At 40.5% G+C, this 14036-nt stretch overlaps 1 protein-coding gene across 3 annotated transcripts in view; it reads left to right on the top strand.

Moving 5' to 3' along the window:
• The first annotated feature begins 3838 nt into the window (after positions 1-3838).
• The window catches only part of CUL2 (cullin 2), a 39148-nt gene continuing 28950 nt past the window's right edge, over positions 3839-14036 (top strand). For 2 of the 3 annotated variants that reach the window (XM_027906719.1, XM_027906721.1), the window contains exons 1-3: positions 3839-3948; positions 6536-6674; positions 12782-12884. In XM_027906719.1, coding sequence (XP_027762520.1) covers positions 6556-6674; positions 12782-12884 — 222 coding nt within the window. In that variant the 5' untranslated portion in view covers positions 3839-3948; positions 6536-6555. Of the gene's footprint in view, positions 3949-5391; positions 5480-6535; positions 6675-12781; positions 12885-14036 lie in introns of those variants that run through there. The other variant, XM_027906720.1, reaches the window with a different exon arrangement.

Here is a 14036-nt window from a genome sequence, read left to right as displayed (position 1 = left end):
TTCTGGGGAAGGATGGAATAAATTTGGGAGAGGAACTAAGCACTTGATGGCTAACTAATAAATGTTGTTTGGGAGAGCTCAACCTCTGTTTACTTTTCTATTGCATGAACAGAAGGATGTGGATTTTGTTAGCCTTGGTGTAGGTAGTGGAAGTTTAGACTCTTAAACTGCTGGTTGTTATATATCCAGCACTGCCATCTCGTGGCCAGGACTGCAGTGAGCATTAGCTTCTTACCAAGAATTAAAGGGGTTTAAGCAGATAAAATAATCACACATTTAAAATTCTTCAGAAACTTAAAAAAATGGAAGCTCCAAGAATAATAGTATTTATATAATCACAAAAGGTACGCTGAGTTTATACTTGTATTTTCACAGAATCTGCCAAGTTGGAAGGGACCCCCAAGGATCATCGAGTCCAGCTCCTCCCCTTTCACAGGACCATCCCCAAGAGTCACACCATGTGCCTGAGAGTACCGTTCAAACGCTTTTTGAGCTCCATCAGGCTTGGTGCTGTGACCACTTCCCTGGGGAGCCTGTTTCAGCACCCAACCGCCCTGTGGGTGAAAAACCTTCTTCTAATATCCAACCTAAACCTCCCCTGACACAACTTCAGGCTATTCCCTCAAGTCCTGCCACAGGTCACCACAAAGAAAAGATCAGTGCCTGCCCCTCCTCTTCCCTTCACGAGGAAGTTGTAACTGCAATGAGGTCTGCCCTCAGTCTCCTCCAGGTGGAACCGCATTAAAGACAAACACCCACAATAAAAATCTAGATTAAAAATAGCTGCAATGAAATAAATGTTCATTCCTGATTTTATTTATCTTGTTCTTAGAAACAAAACATTATTTTAAAATTATTTTTATCTTACCTGCATATATAATGCAGACTTAGTGAAAATTGAATATAACATGAATATAACATGAATATAACATAAATAATCCAGTCAATATTCTCATTTTCTGCATGAAAAAGGCTAAAGAACCTGTTACTTTCAAAATAGGATTTTAAAGCAAAGGCAAAAAAAGAGCAGATAGTAGCATGAAAGGCATTTCCAAATTAAATGGTGGTGGTGGTGGGCAATGTGGGCTATTCACTATCAGTTCAGGTTGCAGTCTAAAACAGCTTTTAAATTGATAGGTTGCACAGTGGCACATTGCATATAGTGTTTGTATTGTCATAGGCCTGTGGGATTCCTAATTCTGTACCAGAATAATACAGTGTTAGATGTATAGATGGCTCCCTCCAAAAGAATTTATTACATATGAGAAAACAAGTTAATGCAAACAGAGAAGCAGAAGTATCAGACAAAAGAAATAAATGCGTATAAACAACAGGTGGAATTCAGGAAATGCTGCAGTACTGGTTAGAACAGCAAACAGACTTGATAGCAGATGTAATCATAGAAACATAAAATTTGCATATGTGGTGGAAAAGTTTCAAGATGGCATATGCATGTAGTACAAACTAACCTGTGCCACTTGCTACTGTAATCAACAACTGATGAAGAACTGACAGGAATTTACTGAGAAGAGATTGACTTGGCCATAGGATCATCCTATAAAAACTTGCAGAGTTTCCATCTGTCACCCATCTGAGACTCTGCTAGCTACAACTACTGAAAACACACCACTGGGCTCTGGTCAAGCAGGATTTAAAGTAGGTCTTAACATTCGCAGTCATCAAGAGATGCTAAGGTAGCTGAGCACTCCATTAATTGGTTAAGCTTTGTCAAATGGCAACTTTCTTCACTGGTGTTCTTGGGCACATCTGGACAGCAGGTTAATTCACCTCATCAGCAGCTGGGCTTCAGCAAGCAGGAGCAGCCCCACTACAGAGCTAACACAACTAAACTCACTGCTGCATAAATCACATATGCACTCACGTAAAGCATTGGTGTACACGCACAAGTTTTAGTCTTGCTCTTGGCAGATACATTAGAATTATTTCTTAATGGACTGTAGGAGAACCTCTCTGTTCTTTTGGAAATGCAGGCAGCACTGAGTGATGGGATGACCTTGGCAGCACACACAGTAAAGCTCACAGCTTGCTCATCTCAGACTCCTGCAATATCCTGTTCTGCATTTTCCCTTGGTAATTCTCTGGCCAGCCTTGACAAAGAAACTTGATGAAAAGAATATCCAGATTTTTGGACTTAGGAATTGTTATTTCATTTGAACCCAAGAACAATTTTTAAATACCTTACATAAAAAGCAATAATGAATGTTCATGTTCTTCCTCCTAATTGTGATTACCTCATCTAGTCTTACAAAACAGAGTTTGCAGAATAGTTAAGGACTTGGTACCTAATGTAATATTCATAATTTCAGAAAATCAGCACATGATTCTCAGATGATGAATGCTCAGAATTATTAGCTTTGAAAATACCTCCCTTCCCATATCTCTGTTTCCAGTTCTCAACAGTTAACTCACGACAGTACTTCCTAATATAACAGAAATTTAGAATATATGTGTAATGGTTGGGTAGTGTACAGATAAGGATGTTTTTCATTAACTGCTATCTAAATTGTGTTATCTAGTATGGTCTTGTACAATCAATACAGTCACACAGCATGTTCAAATAGCATAATTTAATTATGCCAGCATGTGTCTTGATTTCTAAGAGTTTAACTCAGAAGCTTGTGGCTAACGCTACCACTGAATGAGCCTTCAGTCCTACAAAAGGGTGAAAGTGCTGCAGATAGAACCCAACAACTGCAGAAAATAACCAGCAATCAAAAGCTGCAAGCTACAACCTCCCTCCCCCAGCAAACAGAAATGAATTAAACTAGCAGAATAGAAAAAGAAAGGGGTTTAGGCTGAAAACAGAGGGAGTTCCAAGTGTTTAAAATGCCTAGAAGGAGTTAATCAAAATAATTAAAAAAAAAAAAAAAAACACACACACACAAAAAAGCACCAAAAAAAACCCAAACAAACAAACCCACAAAAAACAGCAAAAAGCATTAAGGCTTAATGAAAAAGTTGAAAGTACTGAAAACGAACTGGGCAAGGCCCTGACTTGAAAACAGGAAAACCAATTATTTTTACTTGAGTTTTGAGAAATTTGAACAACGGAGTTTTCAGAAATAAGTATCTGTTTATCAGAAAACCATGTCTGTAGATACTTGCACTACGTGCTTGCTCCATAAACCCCAATCTGTGCGAGCTCCGGGCTCCCACAGCGCCCCGGGCACCGAACACCTTCAGCGACTCGCTCTCCAGAGCGACTTTTCTTTGTTACTCTCAGCGTTGCCCTTTTCCTCCCGGGACGCCAACGCGGGGCGGGTGCCCCGCTGGGCCGGCTGGGCCAGGCGGCGCGGGGGGTCTCGCTCCTCCAGCACGTGGTGGAAGAGGGGAAAATTCCCAGCTGGGAGCCGTCGGCGGGACAAGGACACCTGCCCCTGCCGGGGAAACCTCCTCACCCAGGCCCTGGGAACCCCGCGCCCGGGTAAGGGTCTTTCCCACCCGCCCTCCCGGACCGCACGTCGGGAGCGCTTCTTCCCCCTGGAGGCGGAAGAGGAGCAGCGCGTGCGCCGGGACCACTCCGCCGCCGGGAAGTGCGGCCGCCCGCGCTCGCCGTACAGAGCGGGCCGTACCAAGCCGTGCTTCTCCGGCGGGGGGGGTAGAGGGGAGCCGGGATCGAGAAGTGCCGGAGCGCCGGGACCCGCTGGCTCCATCCCGTCCCGTGACCGGCGGGAAGAGCGCGGCGGGCCCAGCCCGGGGCGGCGGCAGCGGCGCGGAGGGTGAGGCAGCGGCGCGGCGGCCGCAGCTCTGAGTGGGGCCGCGGGCCGCGCCCCGGCCCGGCAGTGGCGGCGCCGGCGGTAGGGGCGGGGCGCGGGCGGCTTTGGGTAATGGCAGCGCTGTGAGGACTGAGCGGGGCAACGACCGCGGCCGAGGGCAGGAGCGAGGGAGGCCGGGCGGGGGCCGCTGACTCGGGCCCCGGGCCGCCAGGTAACGCCCTTGCCCTCCCCGGCCCGGCCCAACCCGACCCGGCTGCGGCGCTGAGGGGAGGGAGCGCGGCGCTAGGGGCGAGGCGGTGGTTCCGACCCCGCCAGGAGTGCGCGGGGGCGATCGGGCCCCGCCGCCCCGGCCGGCCCCGGCCCCGCCGCCCGCCCCGGGCCCGGCCGTGTCTGTGCGGCAGCGCCCGCGCCTGCCCCGGGTCCTGCCCTTGCCCCGCGGGGAGGGCGCGGCGCGGCCTCTCCGACGGGGCCGATCATTATTATCTCCTGGCGGTGTCCTCGCCCGGTTTCGCTTTTGTTTTGGAGGAGGGAGAAGGTGGGGAGCGCATGGCCCGGCCCGGGGAGGGGGGCACGGGGGCGAGGGCAGGCAGAGCCGGTCACCTGTTGGAGGCTAGTGCTCCCGCCCTTGGCTGTGCACCCACCGCTGGCTTGTAATTTATCGAGGTGTTTCAATAGGTTGGAAATTTGGGGAATGCTTTGATTTGGAGGAAACTCGACATTTATTTGTGTGAACGAATGTGTGCCGTACGACAGCGGTATATTTTAAAAGATGAGGCGATAGAAGCAATATCCTTTCATTATCCTCATGTGTAAATATGTTTCAGCGATATCTGCTTACCTTAGGGCTTGTTGAACAGGTATGGTTTCCCATCCCCTGAGTAGTATAAACCCTAGGGTAGATATTCTGCCCTGCCATAACTCTTACCATGGAGGTTTATTTGCATCAGTATAAGACATTCAATATTCTAAGGTGGTGAGCTTGCACACTGCAGACACCAAAGCACAGCAAACCCCAAAAGCCCAGTATCTTACAGAAAAAGTTATACTGCATTTGGTAACGTGTCTATAAAACACATTTAAATTCATATTGATGCAAAAGCTGTAAGAGACTGCAAAACAAGCTCTGTCTTAAACTGTTTAACTCGGGAATACTTTGTTGAACGTGTGAATGCTTTACATGATTTTAGGTTTAGGTGATACTGAACACGGGTTTATTGATTCAGTGTGGTGTACTGTGGGTAGGGCTTTTTCTTCACCCTTCCTTCCTCCCCCAAGTTTTGCTTACCTATGAAGAAAAGGCTCTTTTACCTTGGAGGTACCACGTGTGTTTCCAAGATAGTGACCTATAATGCAATACTCAACTAAGTACAACTTGATTACCACAGGCACTTCTTATGATTGTTAATTTGTGGACCATGATTATTTTTGGGGGGGTCAGATGAAAATACACTTGTGTTTTCCAGAAGAATGGTATTGGAGCTCTTTGAAGACTACCACTTCCTCCTCTCCCCTCTTTTTTCAGTTCTCACTGATTTTCTCTGAAGTAAGCTGCTACTGACATACCGGGATTGAAGTAATAACCATGTTGCAAATATAACAACATTCACAGCAGTTGAGGATCTTGGTTAGTTAGTCAAAGGGGTATTTTGCATGCATGCAGGGTAAAAGTTACGTCTGATTTTATTGTGTTTTTTTCTTAGACTGAGAAGTTCTTTATCCTGCAAGAGCCAGTAGTGATTAAGGTAGTAAGCTGGTTGCTAAATAGTTTTGTAGCATGACATTTGATTGTTTCCCTTACAGAGGTCTGCCTCTGGGGTTCAAAGTCTGCTTGTCACTAGCTTTCTGTTTTCCCTTCTGACCTTGAAAATTTGGGAAGACAAGTGAAGAGCCACTTGTCCATGTATTTAAAATGAAAGGAGAAGTATTCTTTCCACGTTTTATTGTAGTCTTACAATGTGATGTTTCTGAGCAGGAACTAGACTTGCTTTGTGCATGGAATGTCACACATCAGGTCCTTTCTAGATGAGGTACATAGGACAGAGACTAGTAGAAACAAAGAAGAGGCCTTTACAGTTGTCTCTTTTTTTTTAAATCATCTTACTTTTTCCCTGGTTTTGTTTCAATTATTTATTGTTGAGGGTTTCTTTTTCCAGTAAATCTCTTCCAGTATTTTTTTATATGAAATTATTAACACGTCTTTGAAAGATTTCACAATTTGTCCTACTGCATAGTGCAGTAATCTGCACAAGCTCTGCATATTACTCTGTGTTTAGATATGTTGTCTTTTTGCCACCCTGATCAAAGCTTTGAGGTTTTGTGGCTTTTTAAATATAAAACCAAAAATGTCTTATGAAAACCTGAGGTGGACGTAGGCTACAAACTGGCAATGGTAATTTCAGATACTCTGGTAATAGTTCAGTGTGTTCCTGCCCAAAATTTTCTTAGATACAGCTTAACAGGCTTTGCGTAAAATTGAACAAATAATTTACAGGAGAGTTGTTATCTTCATGTGGCACTGTTAGATGGACAGCTTGGTGAGACAATGAACTTCATGAGGCATGATGTTGTTAGATTAATTGGTGTTATGTTGTAGGCTACTCATGCAACATGAATGTTCCATTCCATAACAGTAAAAACAAGAGTTCGTGAGCTTCATTTTGGAGGGTGGGGGAGCAGGGGTGGGTCTGTCATGGTGGTGCAACAGTGTGTAAAGTTTAAATTGAAAAATTTAAAGAAAACGTATATATTTTTTTTTAATGATTGTGCAATGTTGTCTGACAAATTCAATTCTTCTACAGATTAACACTAAAGCCCCACAATGTCCTTGAAACCACGAGTAGTTGACTTTGATGAAACATGGAACAAACTTCTAACGACGATTAAAGCTGTTGTTATGTTGGATTATGTTGAAAGAGCAACGTGGAATGATCGCTTCTCGTATCCTTTAAGTGAAAAATCTGACTTAATGTGTTCATATGATGTATTTAGCCTGTGTTACACAACAATTTCAGTGGTCTTGATCAGAAGCTTGTTGTAAGTCTGTACCTGTTATTAAGCCTGTGGATCAGTGGATATGTTGAAAGGGATGGGAAATTTTGTGTATTTGGGAAATATTCTGTATGAAAGTCACCATATTGACAAAAACTCTGTTTTAGTCACTTTTTAGTAGCTCTATTACCTAGCTTATGCTATAGCTGTTCACAGAAGTGCTGGCATTGAATGTCCGCTATTCTGATAATGAGGTTTCTTATTTGTTTAAATGTGTGTGTGGCAGGGGAAACACCAAGGCCAGAGAATGCACATCTTTAAATTTGGAGTGTCGGGAACGGTGAGGTTTTTCTGTGTAAAGATTTCTTCCTGTCCTTTGCACATCTACCTGTACTGAAGAGCACCATATTAGACATTTCTATAGCAAGGGTTTATTAAAAAGCCTTCCTTTCCCTCCACGGTCATAGCTTCTCTATTCTTTACAGTTAAGCCTTGTTTAAAAATAATTACTCTTTCTGTGATGATATGGTCTTGCTGTTCAAGTCACAGCTGTACATATACTGTTGTAGTGAAAGGTTTGCATAAAATGGACTTGTAATTTTTTACAACGTTTAAGTTGCAGTTAACGTCTTTAAAAGTAAGTGTAACTGTTCTAACCAGTTATACTGTGCTCTGCCTATGTATTCATTAGCCATTACAGTGTGGTGAATAATTAGACAATTTTAGGAGGCTTTGCACCTGTTACGCAAAGTTTGGTTTAATTATAAGGGGGAAGAATGATGTAGACTTCTTTATTGTTGTATTAATTCTTCTGAGAGAAAAAAGAAGCTCCTGAGAAGATTCTTATATGTGGATTTTTACAACACAAGCTTATTCTGTGTGCAGAAGCTTGACTCCGAAGTCTCTTGTTGTGAACATGTTACCCTTTGTCAGAACTGCTTTCCCATGTGCCTGTGTTTTGAGTGTGTGCGTGTGTATACATAAAAGGAAAATTTAGTTGCTCTTAGTTCTTGTGGACCTTTATTGTGGTGCAATAATCTTTAAGGAGCTCTTTCATTTTAAACCTTGGTAATTAATTAATGGGGACATGGCTCGTCACCTTGTCTTGGAGTCAAGTTCAAGTGACTCCAGAATTTTCAGAACTAATTAGTTGTGAGCTTATGTGCTGACAAGTTGAGCTGCAGTCATTCTTTCTTAGCAGTTTTTGAGGATTGAGTATTTCAGTCTTCAACTAGTGGTTAAATTCTGTAGCCTAAAATTCTAAACATTTAAACAAGGGCACCTAAAATAGATTTATATATAAAATAATAATCACTGCATGAGGTGTTGGATTGATTCCTCTTGCCACACTGTTTCGCTTAGAACTTCTTATGTGGAGACCTTGTACTCAAGTCTGCTGTTGATCCTCTTTTGGGATTTACTCCAGTTGATTGAACATCAGAAAAGGAATGCTTATGAATAGCAGACTCAGGAAGCAGTCTTGGAAGAATCATTAGGCATGTAATTCTTAAGACCTTACTTACTATCATCTCTTAATTATGTTCCTTGGAAAGTGGCACTATGAGTGCCTGATTTGGCACAGGTGTGACCCTTCTGACTTTATGGCCGAGTGGTCCAAGGAGTTTTTGTGACTTGTAACTTCCAGCTTGAATGTTGATTGTTTAGAACTTCTGCTTCCTGTAACCAAACTTGGTGTTTTAACACAAACTGCTCCCTGGGTGTTCAACAACTGGGTAAAACTGGTAGTTCCATGCAGCTGGTGTGAAAGCTTTTCTAGGCTTTATATATAAAAGATAACTGAAGTATTGATGATACATTTAAAGTAGATTTGCCATTTAAAAAATATCTCATCTTGTTCTTTGTTAACTGCTTATTCTCAGTTAAATTCAATATAATTGGAGTAATCTGTTTCTATACAATTACAGGTATTTTAAAGGAAATGTATTAACTCTTTTGCTGGTTGCTTAATAAGCACAATAGAAGTGAGACAGATTATTTAAATTGTGTTTTAATGAAACTCAGGTTACTTCACTGATTATGGTGCCAGTTGATCTTTGTGCTGAATAGTTGAAACAGTGATGTGGAAACAAAGGATAAGCTAGAGCAAAGAATCAATTTTCATCTGCAGCACTCTATTCTAGGAAGTGTTTGCTTTCTCTTGTGCTGCTTGAGACAGCTGAGATCAAATTGAGTATGGAGGCTAACAGTATTTGAGGCATGAGAGGCTTGTACTGTGCATATTTGACTTCTAGAACTAATTTTTGCCCCATTAGTTCCCCAGAACTGGTTTTTCTTGAATATAGTGTTTCCTTTGTGACTTATGGTAATTTTATTGTTAAATGTGGCTTATCTTTAAACGAATCTTTTATCTCTAACTTGAAATGCTTGAATGGCAATGAACTGGGAACCACAACTGTGTAAGAGTTAAAATCTTCTGGAAAAGATCACTTGAAAGACAATATGTCACTTTATTTAAACAGTGAGTCATCTTGAGACACCTTTGACCTTCAGATTTCTTTTAAGGTTCTCAGCAGAAAGAATTGTATATGGAGTTGTTTCATTGCCTGTAAAATGAGTGAAAGTTAGGTCTCTATTTGAGATATTATTTGCAATAATTTGGTTACTGTGAATATGTTGTATAACTTTCAAGATTTTGCTGCTAACTCTTCAGTAGACCTGGGAGTGCTCTCTAAGTTTAGAGTCTGCTCAAGCTTGGTTAGAGTGGTAGGTACTTGATTTGTGCTTTGATAACTACATTTTAGCTAGAACTTTTTCAAACAGGCAGAACATCAGGCTCTTCCTGTTGTTGTCTTGGGTTTTCCACCACTAAATAAGTAAGATGGACAGTACCCAGGGAGGATGGTAGCTGTACTGCAACAGAATTATTTTTAAATTATGCAGCATCACCACCTGCTTGTTTGTTTGTTTGTTTGTTTTTTCATTTCTCTGGATGTTTGTTTTCCTTCCTCTTAATTCCCTGTTTCCAAGGATTCTGTGATAAACCAGAAACTTAAACATGTGTCTTTAACAAAACAATCATCCCGAAGAGAAGGAAGAGTAAATAAAGTTCATATGATCACAGTTCTTTCTGACCATGAGTCCTCAAGTCCTCTGTGAATTTTGATTCTGTTACAGAAGAAGACCAACAACTGGAAATTTACCCAGAACTCTGAGTGATCTTCTAGAGACCTATTCAAAACCTTCTGTTAATATAGGGTCTTAGCTAGATGCTTTTTTAGCCCCGAGGACAGTATTTTTGAGCTTTTATGACCATGGATATAGTATTTTCTGGTCAATAGTAATTTTGCTGTTGTTCTTAGTTTGGAAGTGCTTCAGTTTCCCATTGCTGGGTCATGCCCCACCAATAACAACAGCCAAAGCACTTAAATCACACAAGGCTTTTGATGTTCTTGTTCTCAGCACAGAGTGAAGGCCCTTAAGCAGCAGTTTGGCTTCTACTTCCTTTCTCACCCTCCAAAACTACGTGCTGAACTGGAAGGACAGATGGCTTTCACCATTAAAGCTAAATTATTGAACGGTAAAGGCTTCTTCCTGATCTTCCAAGGAACAGCAGCACAGGAAAAATGTGCTTTAAGTTTATGGAGTAAAATGCCAGTGATGATTAATGATTCATCTCCCCTCGGAGGTTATTTTTTTTGTTAAGAGATTCACAACATTTTGAACATGGCACTTAAGTTTGGATTCTGGTCTGAAAGATAGATAAAGGAACTAGTACAAATAGAGCAAGAATGTAGCAAAGCTACTCTGTACTGTGTATTTCGGTCTCACGATAGCTTTTGTAGCAATTCAAAAAAACTTAGTACCCAACAAGTAGCATTTGGTGTTACTTTTTAGTATTTGGTGGATACAGAAAAACGTGTTCAAGTGCTGTGATCAGGCTCATAGTTTGCATACCTGCTGAAATTAAACAGAGTGGCATATGTCAAGGAGGAATAATAGATTCAGCTTTCTTTACTTGCAAAAAAAATTTGTTCTCTAGAATAAGGAAAGATGTGTTTGGAAGATGTACATTTTCATGAAGGAGTACAGATATTATTTTCATACCTAAATAGGTTTATTACAACTAAGAAGGTTGTTTCTCAGGTCATTCATACTCCTAACAGAAGCCTTGGGCACGGGGGCTAGATTAATTCAGAGATATTTGTTTTCTGCTTTCGTCAGATAAACTTCTGTTACTATTTTCTTGTGCTGTTGTGGTGAAGAGTGCATCTTTCCTCTGAATTTGAAGTATGTTGTTTTTTGTAGTAGAGATTGGTCATAGTTTTGGTGATTCAGATAGTGTAGTTGTGGATCTAAAGAGAAAAAAGTCAAGTCCCCTTTGCTTGTGAGTAGCTTACAAAGATTTCTAATTCTGGAGTTTACTTTCTCAAAGGTAGCTTTGCGTAGTGAAGAGGTTTGTGGTCTGAATTGCGTTGAGGATGCACTTGACTGCCAACCATCCTTAGACTGAGAAAATTTCTTGGAGAGGAGAAAGTGTAAAAAACAATTGTTCTTTATAATCTCTTTAAGAAAACATTTCATTCTTCACTAATAATTTAATAGGGTTTTCTATATTTTATTGATCACAGCTTTGTAAGCTGTTGTAGTGCAGTGCTAGTTACTGTTACAAAGCAGTGAATGTTGACTGTTTTGTTTGTTGGGGTTTTCGTTTAATGCTTCTTGCCTTTCCAAGGGGAAATCTGATCAAGATGATCTATATGGATGAAATAACTCTACACAAGATGAGATTCTGATGGGGCTCTCTGAGATTCCAGTTGCCCCATAAAGGCTTTTTTTTCCCAATTAGTTATCTTATATAAGTATCTTCTTTTATACTTATATAAGTATATCAGTATCTTTTATCTAGCTTTTTTGGGTAGTATGTATTTGTTTTGAGTATAATGAAAATGAAACATGCTTCTGGAGAAAGCTATGGGATGAGAGCTTGACACTGTTCTGTAGACTAATCTGTCAACTGTCTTTTACATCTTTTTACAAGGGCATGTGCTTTTTTAGGTAGACTAGAGGAAAGCAGATTTTATGTCTTCCTTTAATTAGTCTTCTAAATCATTATTTCTAGCATGACTAGTTTTATAAAGTGTATCTCTAGTATGGCTGGTGTTACAGTGCCTTGGCTTAGTAGATAAGCATGATATTTTAAACTAATTTTTTAAGAACTGGTTTATTTCCCCACATGAAGCTTGACCTAATCCTTGCTTGACTTTTATGAAAGCAAAGTTCTTAATCATAAATTTTCTTCCTGACAAAGCATCAAGTAACTCTGAAAACTCAATATAAATGTTGCAAACCAAAGGTGTAGCTGTGCAAGGTACTTTAAGGAGAAAATGAACCAAAAGCTTATAAGTGTTATAAGGTTATAAGGTTAGCAAATAGAACTCTTTTGTGTGGCTGTGATCTAAACAGGATTACTGAAATTATAATAATGGTTAAAAATGAAACAGTTTTTTTTAATCCATACCACCACTGTGACTAATTTTCAGTATCCCCTGAAATTGTTCTACCTGTGGAGTTGGGGGCAAAAAGCAGGGACGGTAAATTGTTTTGGACTCCAGCATGGAGAACTTAAAGTCGCTTCACCTGATGTTTACTCTGCTTTGTACTTGCCTAATCACATTCTTGACCTAATTAGGGCTTCTTTCCATTATATGAGAAGAGTCTCAGTTCATGTTGGCTGCAAATAGAGAGGAAGAATTATGCATGAAAGCTGCTTTTTCACTTTGAGATAATTGTATATTATTCGCAGATAGCAAAGAAGTGGTAGAAGCCACATCAGTGTGGGGCTAGCAGAAGTTTCAGGATCTTAGCTCTAACATTCCCTCATCATCCGCTATTTAAAATTTAATATAAATGCTGTAAACTTAGATTCTTCACAAACCAATGCTTACACTAATTTAGAAAATGATCCATTTTATCTTTTTTTGCTTGATTAAAAAACCCACTTAAACTTCTTGTGTGTGAGAAAAAAGGGTTCTGTAAATCATAAATTTTGTTATTATGTTTTCACACTTGCATACAAACCTTGACTTTGAGCCCAGAGACATTTATGCTTTGTGTGTGGCCTATCCCGAACCTCTTGGAGAGAGACTTTATACTGAGACTAAAATTTTTTTGGAAAATCACGTACGCCATTTGCACAAGGTAACAGATACAGTTACTGGTGGGCATGTAGCTGTTGTTTGTTCTTTTTTGACTTCAGGAAGGGGGTTTGTTTGTATGTTTTTATGAGATTAAATCACATGTGACAGAGTTCCAGAGGCACAATACATATATATATGGTGTATGTAACACATATCGCACAACACAATATTATAGATATCTGTTTATGCAACACGAAAGAAAGAATTTTCTTTCTAAGCCAACAGTTACAGTTTATATAATACGTTCAGTGGCTTGAAAAGTTCTTCTTTATTGAATGCTTGTTATCAAGCAGTTTACAGAAATGTCTTAATTTTCCAAATATACTGGAGTTTGTTGTTAGCCTTCTGTTTCAGCAGAAAAGTATCTACTGCAGTGTCTTGGAAACTGTACATGCTCTGCTAGGAAAAAAAACAACCAACTTCCGAAATATGTGGGAAATAATACAAATGCTTGGGAGGGGAAGAACTAATGGCAAATTATTTATTATGACAAATAACAATATTTGTATACCTATATAGTTGTGAGTTAACTTCTGTTTCATCAGCTAAGGCAGAGGATTTCATCAGAATCATGATGAATAGATAGGATGGATGAACAGTGTCTCCTTGTATATCAGTAAAAAGACAAGTAAATTTAAATAAGATGCCTGCCTACCTGCCTGCCTTTAGTGTGTTTAGAGGGGATAGAGCACTGCAGATTCTGGATAGTGCTGCTAAATGGCTCGGTGCTGTTTTTTGAGCTTATGTACCTGAGTATTTGACAAGATGGGCTGGGTGTCTTAGTGGGTGATTCCACTGGTTACTGAGAGGATAATTCTGGCACTTTGCTAGACTAAATCAGCTCACTAAACTAGCAGAGAGCTCTGCCAAAAAAGTTCTCCCTCATTTATTTAGTGAGCTGAATGAGCTCACTTAGGATAATCAGGCAGGTGCCAGCACAGTAGAAGTGGTGGGAAGTAGCAGAAAGCACATCCGTGCTTTTAAATTGGCCATCCAGCACTTGTCTTTGAAATAATGTTGGAAAAGCTTTGCAAAATGCATTCTGCAGCAGAAAGCATTATCAATTCTGTTTTGTCTACCAGCTTTCCTCTTTTACTTTTTTTTACATTTTTTTACATTTTTTGCATAGGCTTCATTGCTGCTTGAGCCAGAT

Source organism: Empidonax traillii, unplaced genomic scaffold (genome assembly GCF_003031625.1).
Source record: "Empidonax traillii isolate 1590-97213 ecotype Southwest subspecies unplaced genomic scaffold, ASM303162v1 scaffold1345:size128070, whole genome shotgun sequence".
NCBI classification, from domain to species: domain Eukaryota; kingdom Metazoa; phylum Chordata; class Aves; order Passeriformes; family Tyrannidae; genus Empidonax; species Empidonax traillii.
This window is presented reverse-complemented; position numbering and strand designations above follow the sequence as displayed.